Raw genomic sequence first — 15,995 nt, 5'->3', positions numbered from 1 at the left:
GCACATGGTATCGAAAATCATCGTGGAAATGATCGTTCTTTTCCTCTACTGGTTTTTGGGGAAAGTGTAGTTTGTAGTATACCTCGCCAGTATTCTGGCGGCAACAGAAGTACTACATTTGCAATGTGTCTACAAGTAAGTCAGCTCTATGCTCATACTGTAGTCACTCTCAGCAATTTGAGCGTTATCCTTAAATTCGCGAAAGTTTTAATTGCTTCCCCTTCAAAAAATATTACTTCTGAACATTTTTAAAGTTTATTGAAGGTTTTCTATTGACTACAAGATTTTCTTTTTCTTCGCTATCAACTATGCACTCTCCTACACTGCTATGCAACCTTGTACTTTGATTTATATTTTCAAATATTATTCGCGTCTTATACCACTTCAAGGGTAACTTGAGCCCACGTCAATTCACGGTGGTGAGATCTGTTGACTTAGCATCAAATAAGAACGACATTTTAGCATAAATCTCATATTTTGCTGAAACATGCAATCAAAATTTTACCTTTTGCGTCGTAAAAATGAAAAGGAAGTGTGTTCATGTCGCCTTTTAAAATTATGTTTTTGCGCAGTCACATATATAGTTACGTTTGTGTGAAGCTAATATGCCCTTTTGTTTGTCAATAGCAAGCAACTATTGTATCCTAACCTGCTTATTGCTAAAGCGTAATTTGAAAGTGCAGGGGGGTGTTTAAACGACCTGATGGTAAAGACCTTCTGTCAGTTTCAGCTTGTTTTATTATCACTAATTGTATGAGAACCGCTCCGTTAAGTAACATCTGCGTTTACACCTGTAGAGCTGTCTTTTGTTACGCGTGTTTATCAGGGAAAATTCTAGTAACTACATTCTTATATCCGATTCTCCAGCAAGTTTATTTCGCGTGATCTCATGAACACGATTACAATGTCTTTTTTGTTGTTTCTGAGAGCACAGAATAATGAAGATATTCTTTTCAAGACCGTATCAGCCAGTGTCACTCGTTGCTTCTGGCTTTTTGTGTTGATTCCGTAAGGGTAAATTTCATGAAAGAGAAATACACATATAGTTTCTTTTTTATCAAAGCCGTGCCGTAATGATCACAACAAAAGGCTTTATATGTTCCAGTGGAAAGCAGTCAATTAGAGCGCCCGAGCGTTAACTCACTTCCTTGGTACAACTACAGTTCGCTTCCGGTAATCCTGAGGAACAGCGCCAAATAGGTACACGCTGGCACGGCCGCGCTAATAATCGTTCGTCCTCATCCTGCCTTGTCGTTAAACCCACTCCCTTACAAAAGCGTTCAAAGCCGAAAGCTTGTCCGCGCCTTAACTCGCACTCTGTCGAACCACGTTGAAACAAAAGGGCCAAAAGAAAACATGAAGCCACGTGCACGAGGTTGTGCCCATTTCAATACAGTGGAACAGGCGATTGGTTCGCGGATTTCCCGGGGAATAAAGCAGCGAGCGTTCTCGCGGCGCTGGCGTTATTAGTGGTGGCGGCTGTGAAGATCGATGCAGTCTCGTAGACTAGCGTGGTCGTTACCCGCCCAATACATTCGAGGCCCCTGATTGTGCCGGCCAGTACACAGCATTCTGTTTCTCCCTCTCACGTATTGCTCTCTGGTGGCCTTGACGAGCGGAAGCCACATTTCCGAGCTTTCCGCGCCTAACGAGACGTGTTCACTAGAACTGAGCATTGGGCTAGGTAGAGATGAAACAAATGAATGTCGTGCCATCTTTTCAAGAATTTGGTAATATCAGTAACAAGGATGCTTGAATGACGCTATATTTCGTCTGCTCTCACGATTACGTATACGTATATCGTATACGTGATACTGTTGCCAAGTCATTGTATGGTGCGTCGACCTCCGTCAAGCCTTTTTTCTGGCTTTTTGTCGACGCACCCAACATCCTCATGACGATGATGTTGAATGAAGAATTGACTCGAATTGGCTTACGTGGGGGAGAGGGGACAGCTATTCTCGTTTTTCGTTTTGTATTTTGGAGCTGCATAATGATCGACACGCTCGTAGCATCACTTATTTCCTCTTTGAGCATGAGGAAATGTGCTAGCTCCGTAATAATGGCGGGAAATTGAGCATGGAGCCCACACATTGATGAGCTGACAGGACTTAGCCTTTTCATTATATTTAGTCCAGTCGTAGATGCAAGGAACAAATGCTGGAGACTGAAATGCTAGCTCTCATTAGATTTTTGGAAGTGATGCTGGCCACAGAATAATTAGGCCGGCATGTACACAATATTTAACAATGCCTAACTGTATACCTACCCACGATAAATATAGGCTGATGCCGACGATAGTGCAGTCTCAAAATGTGGGCCGATTCCGAGTGTTGTGCGGACTGGTATTTCGCGTTGGTGCGAGAGATTACGCCCTTTCAGTAAAGGTGAACAGAGTAAAACGTCCGCCTCGAGCAGGAAATGAAAAGCATTGAACCAGATCACTAATAATGGAATTAAAATAGAATTACGTTTCCTCAGCTTCAACAGCTAGTCTTGCACCCTTAACGCTAAAGGAACGAAATGTGACGCATATCGTAGAGCTACTCCTACATTATTAAACTCTACCGTTCACAAGCTTATAATGCTATACCAGTATACTTATTTAGCTTCATCTTTTGTTCGTGCCGCAGAGCCTTAAATAACGCAGCTCAGGAGAATGAAACTCAGTCGTACCACACACTGTGTGAGATGTGTTCGAATACGGTGCCAATTACGCACCTTTTATTTTATTTTTTTGCATAAAATGGGTTTTAGAACTTAGTCAAGCTGCTGACGCAGCTTTTTTCCTCAAGAGCTGTCCATATTTAAATGTATGTTGTTTATGGGAAATAAAAGCACAGAAAGCACAAGCGCATTTGCATAGGAGTGCTGCCGTGCTAGGGCACTCACGTAAAGTTGAAAACAAACGACGAAAAGAAATGTTAGTTGTTACCAATATAGCCTCCAAAATGGTCACATTAGGGAGGTCTTGCAACATAAATATCTAGGAATAACTCTTAACAACCGATTAACCTGGGGCACTCATATCTCTGAGATCTGTTCAACTGCATTCTCGAAGCTCTGTTTCTTGAGACGAAAATTAAAGAAACTCCTAGCCATATTAAGCTCTTGGCTTATAAAACTTTCATCAGGTTCAAACTTGAATACTCGTCCGTAATTTTGGGCCCGCACACCAATAAAGACATCTATCAATTAGAGCTAGTTCAGAGAAAGGCAGTACGTTTTATTTTTCATAAACACAGAAGGCCGGACTCTCCAACACAGCTTATGAAGGACAATAATATGCCGTTGCTTTGTACACGTAATAAACTGAACCGCATTTCTTTCCTTCATAAAATTTTGGCAGGAAAGCTTAGCATTTCTCCCCCTTCATTCCTCAGGCACTCCACGAGTCCGAAATCCCGTCCTAATGGGGAACACTCATTACAGCCTATTTTTGCTAAAGGGAACTCATTTAAGCACAGTTTCTTCCCTCAAACAATAGCTGATTGGAACTCGCTTCCTGAATCAATTTTTTGCTCTCCTCACCTGGAACAGGCCCTTCAAACTTTGTTTTTTCAGTAGAGAGAAAACACCCTTATGTGAGCGATTTCAATATTGATGACTTATCGTTTCTGCTCTGTTATCTTTAATTTTTTTATTCTATTGTATACCACATGCAATGTAATTTTTTCTGCCGTATACATGCTGTTATGGTTTGTGTTTTCATGCCCCTTCTGCTTGGGACAAGCTGGCCTGCAGTATTGTGAAATAAATAAATAAATTATTGTAGTTGCTTCCAAGAAGCATCTGAATGACTGTGTCTAGAGACAATAATGGAATAATGCTTGCAACTCACTCATGACTTTAGCCACGGGTGGAATGTTCGGCAATAAATGGGTGCTTCTGTGGCCAGAAAGTCTTGTAAAACATATTAACAGTGCAAAGCAGGACAAGACACAAAACGCGCTGTGTTCACAACGGGCGCCTATAGTGTGTTACGTCGTGTCCTCCTTATTGCTGGTAAAATGCTAAGCAATGCCAATAATCAGCTCGGACAATATTCAGCAAAACACAGTGTTATGAGCAAACGGTATTCTAGCTCTTAGAAACTAGTAATTAAACCTTGGGTATAATGAATATTGCTTTCTCAAAGAATTTGCTGAAGACTCAATGTCTGAAGAGTATTTCTATGCGCAAGAGGCACGTGTCGCGGATATTGTGTTTCTTGAGTCAGTCAAACATTGTTTGGTGACTAATCCAGGGAATATACTTACCGTAAAGCAAACAAATACCTCCTTGATGCAGAAAGGAATGACCCTGATATAGGAGGGTTTTCTCTTCGCGGTATAAGAGCCACGAAAGAAATATGATACAAGTTGCTAGTCAACTTGTATCTTGTATTTGTAACTTGTATTTGTGTTTTTCCTTGGCTTTGTAGTCTCTGCTACAAAAGGCTACTCAAGGCCATTTATTATGAGCTCGGCGACACCATACACAAAACTGTCATGTATCCGACAGTGACGGCTTTCAAGCCGCCCTTCCCCGTATCCCGCCACCTCTCACTGCTTCTGTCGCTTTCGCGAAAGGTAGCAGTTACCCAAGTCACGTTCGGGTGGAACCATCAAGGGCGGCTTAATCAAGAACGACCTCGAAGCCTGAGGCCTGCCAACCGGACACGTGGTGAATGCAGAAATATATAGGAGGCAGGCCTAATACCAAATACTTACATGAGGCAAGCTCGATGCTGCAGACCTGTCGGTCCAGGGGGTACCGCTCCATGTTCATCATGCAGGAGAATGTTAGCTTTAGCCTAAAAATGAAAAAAAGAAACTTCGATGATTGAACAAAGTAGAAATGTGTTGACATAATTTATGGTCTAGAACTCTGTATTGTTTCTTTATCAAGTTTAGTGATAAAGAAATGTGACTTTGAAGCTTTGTGGTCCAACTGGCTTTATATAGGATGTCCTGAACGCACACGCACACACACACGCACGCACACGCGCACACGCACACACGCACACACGCGCGCACGCACACACACGCACTCACAGACACGCACGCACACACACGCACACACACACACGCGCGCACACACACGCACACACACACGCGCGCGCACACACACGCACACGCACACACATACACACACACACACACACACACACACACACACACACACACACACAAACACGCACGCACGCACACACGCGCGCACACGCGCGCACGCACGCACTCATCTATTTCTTTGTATTGTAGTAGCACGCAAATATCGGGGGAAAGTGAAGGTACGCTATGCTGTAGGATAAGCTAAGGCTGTGTCTTGTTCGCGGAATTGGTATACGTGCTCGCACCAAAGGGCCGAATGCCATGAAAATGAGATAAAGGGGCGGAACAGGAGCAAAGCAAGGGCGCGGGACGTTCGCTTGCACGCCGTTTTGCAGACAATGTTATTTTGCTCGGGATAATAAAGCACGCGGGGTTCCTCATTAATATCCACAACGTGAAATCATCAACATGCCTCACCTCAGCGGAGCTTTAAGGCAGTTCGCTTAAAGACCATGGCTGTTTCTAAAACGCAGAAAAGTTGCATTCTTTTGGTACTTAGTTCCACGTAAAAAAAAAAAGAAAAAATAGACAAGGCACCACCGACGCTGTGATTCTTGTTGTCATAGAGATCGATATCAGGTGTAAGAAACCTGACACCGCTATTTGAGTAAATCCTCTGCATAAATGACAGCGGTTTTTCTTATTCTTTTTTTGCTACGTTGAAAGAGGGCACGTTAATTGAGCGACCATAAGATGTTTTCTAAAATAAGGCGTTGCACTTGACACTTTTGCTGACGCGACGCAGCAAAAGTGCCGAGTGCAGCAATTTTCTGTGACCACGCAGATTTTATTATGCTTTTTAAGGGGATGTGTGTCAAATAGCGAACAACTTTGAGAAGATTCACCTTGGAACTGTAAAAGCGCACAAAGACGATAATGAAGAGAAGAAGATGCATCCAAAACTGAGCTTTTCAAAAAGTTTCTTGTTGTGTGAAGGAAATGTATGCGTTTCACAAAATGGCACTCTGCTGCCAACGAAGTTTAAAAGCGAGGATAGTAAACCGACATAAAAAATATATTTTTTTCATATGGTCAGCGGTTTTGACGCTTTAAGATTCTGTCAGTGGAAGCACAGCTTCCATGCCACCTTTCGTTGTTGGCAGCCATAGTTTTAGAACTGCTTAGATTCAGGGTGCCGAGGACTCTTATTTGCAGCACTATATATCCATAGTGGTTTCACACCGCAGTAAACAGTTTAGATGAGATACAATGCTACAAAGCTAAATGGACAGACAACTAGAGCACGAACATTGTAGAGAACGTGCGTTGTAGTTCTATGCATGCATTTTCTGCCGCACTGTATCACAATTACGTTATTTTAACTAGCCCCAATGAAAGCCTTAAATGCTGCTGTCGTCTGCTAACTGCATATCTTCCGTGGTGATTAGCCGATATGAGTATTAGTAGAGGACACAATACTACACTACCAACAGGAAATCATTTGTAAACATAAACACATGAAGTGACAATAACTTAAAAACATAAACCCTGCAAATTTACATTTTCTTTGCCTCTTTTTTTTTTGCGCACTAGCACATGACACCCCTTCCATCGATTGCAAAGGCTTGCAAAATTTACCCAGCTCTCATGCCGGTGCACTTCTGAGGAAAATAGTGCATCTGAAATCCGGATTGCATTCCCACTGCCTGTAGCTAAATTGTAGATTGTCAGCATACATGCTTTAAAGTGATACGTTATGTTTATATGACAGGTTAATGCGTTAACCGCGCGATTCCTAAGAAACTACACTACATCTATAAGGAATCCATATAGGTTCCGTAAGAAATATAGAAAAACATAACGAAATATTGTAATTTCATATGGAATGTTCCCGTAATAAGCAATATGTAGGCCATGCAGGTAAAATGGCAGAACCGCCGAACTCGCGAACACGCCATGTCGCTTGAAAGCACGGAGGCCCGCGGGTCATCTACCGTTATTCTGCAAGCAGTGCGAATACAAACCAGATTCTACGTGCACTTGTTTTCTTCGCAGAAGCACTGATAAAAAAGCTGGCGATCTCTTGGAACTGCTTGAAAACGATGAAAAGATGGACATGTGCATGTGCTTTGTCACTATATCTCGCACAAAAAAAGAGAAAAGGACAAAATCTATTCTTGCATAAACGCTTTGCGCAAGATAGGCTTCCCAATAAGCAAATTGTGTTTGTCCACATTGCTCCTGTATTTGTTCACATATATGTCTTTGCAAAATTATCTCAAATGTAATATATTAGGTAGTTTAGGAACAGTTGGCGACTTGCTCAAATTCACTGGTGATTCATGTGCACTACGAGTAGGTAACCCGACTGGCTCAGCTGCGGGAAGTGGTGGTTCAGATCGAAACCACCGGAAACCACACCAATGTTTAAGACGGGTTCAAGCACCCACTCCCTCAGACGTCCGGCTTTCTAGGAGACGCTGCTTCGGAGAGGTTCGTACAAACCGCTTTGCTTGCTGAGCAAGAACCAGCACAAACAAAACATTACGACAATCTCACAAAAATAATGAAAGAAGCGTCTGCCCGCTCCATACTGCCAACTTCACATTTGGTGGGTGTCTTGCCACCAAGTGTCTGGTACTTCCGTGGTTGCCGAACACCTGGCCGGGAGCGCGCTTGTACCATTTTTACCAGTAGGTACCTGCCGGCAGCACTCGTGGGCCTCCCACAGCAGCGGCGGATGCTCGTCTATGTCACCAAAGCTGTGGTGGGATAAGGGGTGTCAAGAGACCTTCTCAAAGCTCTCTAGGGGCTCCCTTTGGAGATGAGAACCCATATTAACATCCAAGCACAAGGTCATGGTAGATCTCTGCCAAATAGAAAAATGACCAATGGGTTTTCCGGCGGCGCCAGGATTCGAACCTGGTACATCCCCCGTATACGAGGTGGGCGCTCCAGCATTTTACCACCGCTGCGGTTTATCTGCCCTGAAGAAGTTTTTGTAGTCTAGATTAGAGATGTCTTTTGCCATACATCGTGTTATCGACGTTTCCTAGTGAAGAAGCGAGTGCTTTGACGTAAAAAGTATGCAGGTGTCACACCATGATTGTGTTCCGCATTGGAATACTAGGATACTCGAAATAATATAGCGCGTTAAGCATGTTCAAAAATGGACGCGAGACCACACTCAGAACACCCAGAAAGCCTGAACACCCTTCCACATGAAGGAAAGTTAGAAATACTCGTTCACATTTGTGACCATAGATAGCACACTCGCTCAAGAAAACAATGTTATGGGTTTAGTAAAGATATTTGGTTTACTAAATAATAGTAGTTCGTATCTTGAACAATCGCCAACTGAAAGTGTGCTCCAAGCATGTCGAAAGAAACGCTACTATAGGCATTGCGTGAACATTCCAGCGCGTAAATGAAATGTTCGAGGTGTCAAATTGTACCAAAAACGAATTCTTGCGTCATGTGATGTTAATCTGCTACATTTAGGTATACCAGAAACAGGCTGCGGGTAATTTTACCTTAACATGTAGAGTATATCGCCGGTAGGGTATATCCTCAAGAGAACGTTGGGAACAGTGACGAACTGGAACTCCCCGTGCTTGGCATTGGGAAAGTAGACGTCAGGTTTCCACACTTTCTTGAGGAGGTTGGGGTCGTTTAAGTCTAGGGACCGGGTCAGGTTGGCGTTCTTCATCCGCAAGTCCGTCCACGTCTGACGCAGGTACAGGTCTACGTCGTAGTCCTACATGCAAATGGAGTACGGAGGGGACAAAGAACTAAGATGTAGTGCACGAGGAATCGAGAAAAGCACTTGATAATAACGAATAAGTATGGCTACATTGAGCGGTGTTTATTATCTAATTGGCTGAGAAGAGGCGAGCAGCATGCTCAAGTGAAAAGGGTGTCGATGGGGCTGAGCCAACGCTGTGAAAGTAGATAACTGAATCAAGAGGAGGGTGCCGGCGTGTGCGATTTGTCTGCGTCCTCTTACTTGGCTTGTGGTGGCTGGTTGAAAATCGCGGTGGCGTACAACGGAAGGTTAAGATGGCCCCTAAAACAGATATTTAGCAAAAAATACTTGGCAGTGCGATCTCGTAAACGTACCGAAATGGCTCGTTAACATTATGCTGCCACGGAAAAAGTTTCGTTACATGGAAACACACGCTCTCCGGCATGTGCGAGTAGTCAGTGCCTGAGTGGTCGGCAGGCAGCCATGTTTTATTCTTTTCGGAACGGGGCAGTCTCTGGCTATTCAGAACAATATTCAGTTTTGATTCGCATATTAATGCTTCTTTAACGCACACGCGTCACTTTGACGCGGTGAGTCCTCGCGGTATTGTGACGCCGCCTTACAAATAGGCGAAGTGGACGATGCCGAGAACTGTTTGACGTTAGATCTCTGCTATTAGTCAAAAGGCGTAGAATCAGGGCCAATTATTTTTCTTTTATTGGGTATATTCATGCATAATCAGTGTGGACATCTTATATCAGTTGAGGAGCTATAGCGCTTTTCTTTACGTCGAGTGGCAGACATGCAAACTGGGAATGGCCGAAAAATTTTTCCGCCAATCGCGGAGAACTGATCGTAGAATTGGAATAGAAAATTTTGGAATAGCTTTACGTTATAGCGCCCATGTTATTAACAGATTTTAAGAAGTATTGTTCAATGTATAGCTTCTAGCTAGCCCAACACAATGTAACCTAACTTATCGAATGTCAAGTAGTGCGTAATAGGGTAAGTGCAATAAAACTTCCCGTACCGCGTTTGCACCCTGCCTCGGTACCCACTATTTTTCCAGGCTGTCCGCACCTTTCTAAGGTACAACTGACATCAAGAGAGGCGCCCTATGTCAAAAAGAACCCGGAAGAAGCCTCTCAACTTTCTGATGTGCTTGAGAATAACTGGGATCTTGCGTTATCTCTTCAGGCGTGTACACATGTATGCTTCCAAAAGAAAGAATACGAGCAGAGCGCTGTTCTGCGTAGATACACGATGCAATAAATTCGCAGTAGTCGTGCAAAGCAGAAATACATTATCGTTAAGGTTCAAACGATTTCGTGAGGTCATTCTTCTGAATCCAGTAAAAGTAGACTAATTAGGACTATCACTTCAAGAACTTATCTGAAAGGCGCCCCAACTATATTGCCGTATTGTGAGGCTTAACGCACAGTCAACATGTAGCTTACGATTGCAGTCTTGTAAAAAATATAGTGCAATCAATAATGGAAGCACCTATTCTCCAAAGCGAAAACAATGGCTAACGTAAGAATATACAATGGCTAAAGGTTTGACCAATAGAAAGGCCTTAACGATAAGTTAATAATGCGCATATTTTGATGCTATGGGCCTTTGCAGCACATAATTTGTCATGTCGGCACTGCAGGCACTCTGTTCATTGAAGAAAAATGTTCATGTGCGTGATAGAGTTACCCCAATATCTGCTGCTTAACGAATGTAATAATTTCACCAGATTCTGCCTAGATGTTTCGGAAAATGTTTTTTTTAAGTAATATTTCTTTAACGCTTCTCCTTTTGCAGCTTCGCCATGCTACAATATAATAGCCCGATGGGATCGTTGCAGTGCCACAGATCTAACTAGATTTACATCGACTAGGAAGAATGAAAGATTGTCAACAAGCATTAAAAATATCTTCCTTGTCGTTTGTCTGTATCAAAATATGCCTATCGAATCATTGCATGAAACTTGGTTATTGCAAAAGCGAGATGAATAATTATACATTTCTTGAGACTACTCCGTCGTATGGCTTCTAAGCGCCCATAACATCTAGGTATTTATGTTGTTCTCTCATCGGGGCCTTTTTCATGGAAAAGGTAATGATGAAGTCAGCTTAAAACACCTTCATGTTTAGGCATATCATAAGAAGCCAACGAACACTGACACCAAGGACAACATAGGAGAAAGTACTTGTGCTTAATAAATGAAATAAAGAAACAACAAATTATTGGAAATTAAAGTGGGTGAAAAAACAACTTGCCGCCGGTAGGACCCGAACCCACAACCTTCGCATTTCGCGTGCGATGCTCTACCAATTGAGCTACCGCGGCGCTGTTTCCCCATCCACTTTCCTGCCATACATTTTTCTTAGCAACGCAAGACTAGGAATGCTATTAGAGTCCGCTACTTACCATTGTTGCAGGGTTCACAGCTCCAAAACTCCTGAGATATATCTCGCACTTAACAACTGTAGGAACGTCTGTTGGAAAAGAATGAAACGGAAGAATCGGCAAATGAAAACAATTTCTCGAGAGATGGCACTACATTCACTTATGTAAATTGCTTCTCGTTGCGAAAGTATCACCCTAGGGGGCTTCAAGTAATGCACTTTATTCCAGTTCCCAACTGCTGTTCACAAAGCGGTTCTCTACTTTGAAACTACTGATAAAATTTTGTGACAGTACTCAGCTTCAGGTTGCGTTCAAGTTATGAAAGCAATTCAATAAAAAAACTAATTCAACTGCACGTTGAATCTGACGTTCATCCTACATTTGAAACACAATTGGAGGAGCCGCGTAATGAAGTGTTTCGCCTGATCATAGGTCTGGGAATATTTGCGCATTACAGAGTACGTTAGGAAGATGGCTACGTAGATGAATAGTTCGCACGTTACGAATATATAAATGCGTAAATACAAAACTAAACAGATCTAGAAAAAAATTGTGCGCCTCCTCCTATGCAGTTTTTTTAGAGTAATCACTATACTTTGTTTGAGATGTGCATTGATACATTTGAAGAAAAACTTGCTTTACCTGCCATGCTAATTCTCCACATCTGAATTCTCCTCGCAGATCTTCCTTTTTTTGTACCTATTTACTGACCATACACTACAATTAACTATGTTATAGCAGTTTATGCCTCTATTGAGAGCACAGGAGTACAAAACACAATGGGTAAAGTTCGCATACTTGTCGGGAATGCATGCATTATGCATATCGTATACAGTATGGGAACACTCACTGTAAGAACTGCGTATACGCCATCAGCTTGGAGTAAAGACTGGAGTTATTTTTTTACCACAGTAGAAACAAAACAAACATCAAAGAAGGCATTATGGCCCTTCCTATACGCTCCTTTTAGAGTAGCCATTATATTGTGTTTCATATACATAGCTACGTATGAAAAATGCTCCCCTTGTTGCATCATCTTAACTCTTAAACAGCCTACTCAATAAATCACCATTTCATGTGCACTTTCAGACCATTAACTTCATGACATTTTGTAATGACAACTCATGTAGTTATTTTAGGTGTAGAAACGCATCTATATAGCACGGGAATATATATTCAGGATTGTTAAAAGTAGGAACAAGCTTGCCAGGGAGTGAGTGGGTACAAGCTACTGAACAATTGTAAACATATTCACTGTATGTCTGTACCCAACTGAGGATGTCTAGTAAGCTGAACCCTAGATTCATTTATTTATGCATACTACCCTTCTATCACAAAAGCTATTGCAGGAGTTTAAAGAAGAAGCAACGGTTCGGACTACTTTTGCAATCTCTTTTCATGTTTCTCGGTACTTTTTTGATAAAATGTTGATCTGGATGGCTAAAGTATTCGGAGCTTGTCCTCGATAATATCAAACTGGACGAAACATCTAATAAAAAAAAAACACGCTTTTGGAATAGCTACACGAACAACTATTTCACCTACGAAAGCTTTCTGAATGCAATATTGACGCGGAAAAAGCACGCCTATGACGTCAATATCACCGCCTTGCATTTCGTCCCGTTGGCACAGTCACCACTGGCGCGGCAAACTGGTGCGAAGGTGCCTTGCAGATTACGTCCTTTACCCTCTTTCCTTCCGAGTCAGCTCCGTGTCTTGATGTTGGCGGAATTTTAAATTTGCACAATAATTTCGTCGTAGATCCCTTCTGCGCCACCGATAAAGAAAAGGCCTGCTCAAAAAGTCCACTGTGTGTTGCACCATTTATATTTTAGCCATTAAAGTGATGTGAAAACATTTTTTTTCTTGAGACAGCACCTGGGCAAGTTTCTTCAACCCCTATTGCACGCGACGCCCGTCAAACCTCCATTATTTTTTATTTATTTATTTATTTTGTTTCATTTATTTATTTTCTGAAAGTGCCCAAGAACAGCTTTAGGTGTTAATATTGGTGCACTTGTGTTACTAAAAGAACGTAAAACCGAAAAACAAAGCAGAATATCTCAAACAACAGTGGTACAAAGTGCCACAAAAATTGAATTTATCAAAGAGAGATAATGAGCAAACAGTAGAGCTCGGTATATCAAGAACATGACGCAAGGTATTTTGTAGTGTTACGAGACGTGTTATAGCGTTAGAAGTGCAAGAGTAATTCATGTAGAAAATGCTAGGATCATGCAAGTTTAAGCGAGGCACGCAGAACGTTGCAGCTGACAGCAACCGCGGACAGAAGTGGTTGTGAATTAGTTTGTACAAGAATAAGTAATTACGCTATCTCGCCTTATTTTTAGGGCTCTAAAATTAAGCATGCGCAGCACACGCTCATGCGCATAAAATACTTGGCGTCCAATAAATCGATCATACCGGATACAAATGAAACGTCGCTAAATACAATAAATTTTTGCAACATTGTCTAATTAACACAGTTCCATACAAGAGAACTAAACTCTAACTTCGAGCGGACAAGAGAAGAATACAAGAGAATAACGCACTTCACATTCAGAAATAGTTCATATATATATATATATATATATATATATATATATACTTGATGATCAAGCACTTATATTACTGGCGTTAATTAATGTTATCCAGGCTGCTAAACTGTCTCGTTAAACACACGGCAGTAGCCATGAGTATTCAATAAAAACTTTTTGTCAAGTGTGGCCTTGAGGCTCTGAGATTTGAATATTATCCATAAGTCCCTGTTAAAGGGAGCCAGTACCGTAACTTTCTTTGAAATCTCAGTGAAACACGGTCTTCTAATAAACCGATTACCTTCCTTTCCACCTGATTTTAAACTTCGTTCGCGTGCCTACCTTTACTGTTGTCGCACTGCAAGCGTTCAGTCATGTTTTCGTTGTATGATATAGCCTGCTCTCTCTCTATGCGAAAGTACATTGCGCGAACAACGGCTGAAGACACTTCAAGTCCTCGCTGCTTCACGAGGAAGGCGGAGTTCACAGACACCAGGGGGGGGGGGAGGGGTGTATTCTGTAAATGCCTGTCATGCGGAAATATTCAGATTAGTGGCTGCTGAAGTGCTGAATGGCTGGGCTGGGGTACCGGTGAGATGGAAACATGCACACATAGGCGCTTTCCTCCTCGCTGCTTCAGCGCCGGCCAGTGATCGGGGGGCGAAATGGTCAGTCCAGAAGAACACTTGCAGAGGAGCCCCGCAGTTCACGAATGACGTCCGCCGCTAGCAAAATTTTCTGATACGCTTGTCCTCGATAAACGGTTACTGCAACTGAAAATAGGATGTAGTGCACCTTGTACATATTATAATATACCTTTTACTCCGGTGTTTGAGAGTTCAATTCCTCCGTCAAATAATTTCAGTAACTATTCGAAATCAAGTGACCTAAGCGACAGATGGAACATTTGCAGAAAACATGGCTATGAAATTCATTGCGCCAAAGTGTATCACAGGGTGTTGCGAAATGCAGAATTGTGGTTCCTAGAATGAAAACATGTGCTGTTTTGATAGCGCTTAGTACATTGTGCACTGGATGGTGACATTGGTTTCTTAGTGCGGAGGCGATCGTTGATGCACTTTTTTACTTGTATTGTCGGGACCACAACGCTTTAACACAATTACATTCATGAACCAATGACGTTCATGGTATTGGCATCAGATTGTTTCTTTGTGGCTATCACTACAACTTTTGCAGTGTTTGAAACAGCAAACTCACAATGTTCACGGTGGAAACCTTTCGAGTTGTCGTGATAGAATCTGTTCTATCCGGAATGTATTGCAGAAGTCTGAGAGGACTCCCAAAAGTAGTAGTAGGTTGTTGATTCTCATCCCCCATCACAGAACGACGAATTCGAACAGTGATAACTGCCACTAAAGTCACCACTTAATGTATTTAAAGCTGGCTGCTGCACTAGTTTGTTGTACTGAAGACAATATACATCAAGGACTGATAGCGCCTGTCCTCTTTTCTTTGTGAACATTTTAACTTTTCATTGTGCTAATAAGTACCAATTTTCGCCCAGCGCACCAACAAACACGACAGAAAGAGGATGCCGACAAACACTTGTCCCGTCCTCGTATTGTTGCCTTTGTTAGTTTGTGCACTTTGTAAAAATGAATAGTTTCGGACTCGCCGATGTTTCAATTCTACAATATGTAATCAGCTGGGTCTTCCTTTAGTTAGCACAACCTGTACTGCGCAAAATTGCTATTAACAGGCTCTCGTGACACGACCGTTCTAGTCGCCGGTCTGCCTTCCATCATGTGTAGTTGGCACCTAGGTTTTTACAAAATGATCATTAAATCATAGAGAAATATTTTTCGTGATCGTTAGTGCTCGTCCAAAAAGTTATTTTGGTTGGTGCGTAGCATCTGTGTGCAGCTTGTGTAGGTATACGTAACCTTAAATTTTAGTACAGCAGCCTCAAGCATGAACCTAGCTGCTTCTGCAATTCACATACAGAACGCCAGAAAGGTACGCTTGCACTATTTGCATTCACATAAACAAATGCGTATATAATAGTAAAATTACTGGAGCAAAGAAATGTTCCTTCAGCTACAGAAACGTATTTGAAGAAATTGTACAGGTTGCATGTGATTGGAGCATTTGCTACGAAGTGGTAAAAACAAACGTCTGTTAGTATTTCAGAGGGGCCTCCTCCGCTTACCGAGATTAAAATCAACACATATCGCATCCTAAAAATTGAACCGAGTACTTCACTTTGTTCTCTTGGTTACACAGTCAGCAAAAACAAAAAAAAGGAAAAAGAAAAGAAAAAAA

General features: G+C 42.1%; 1 protein-coding gene across 1 annotated transcript in view; it reads right to left on the bottom strand.

Annotated features, from left to right (window-relative positions):
* LOC142582648 (glycine receptor subunit alphaZ1-like) overlaps positions 1-15,995 on the bottom strand; it is a 183,011-nt gene that overhangs the window by 22,871 nt on the left and 144,145 nt on the right. The window contains exons 3-5 of the mRNA XM_075692569.1: positions 11,197-11,264; positions 8,567-8,790; positions 4,713-4,795 (exon numbers count right to left, since the gene is read on the bottom strand). Of these exons, the coding sequence (XP_075548684.1) occupies positions 4,713-4,795; positions 8,567-8,790; positions 11,197-11,264 (375 nt within the window). The remainder of the gene's footprint in view (positions 1-4,712; positions 4,796-8,566; positions 8,791-11,196; positions 11,265-15,995) is intronic.

The sequence above is a fragment of the Dermacentor variabilis genome, chromosome 5 (genome assembly GCF_050947875.1).
Source record: "Dermacentor variabilis isolate Ectoservices chromosome 5, ASM5094787v1, whole genome shotgun sequence".
NCBI lineage: Eukaryota > Metazoa > Arthropoda > Arachnida > Ixodida > Ixodidae > Dermacentor > Dermacentor variabilis.
Note: the sequence above shows the minus strand (reverse complement) of the source record. Positions and strands in the feature narration are given on the sequence as shown.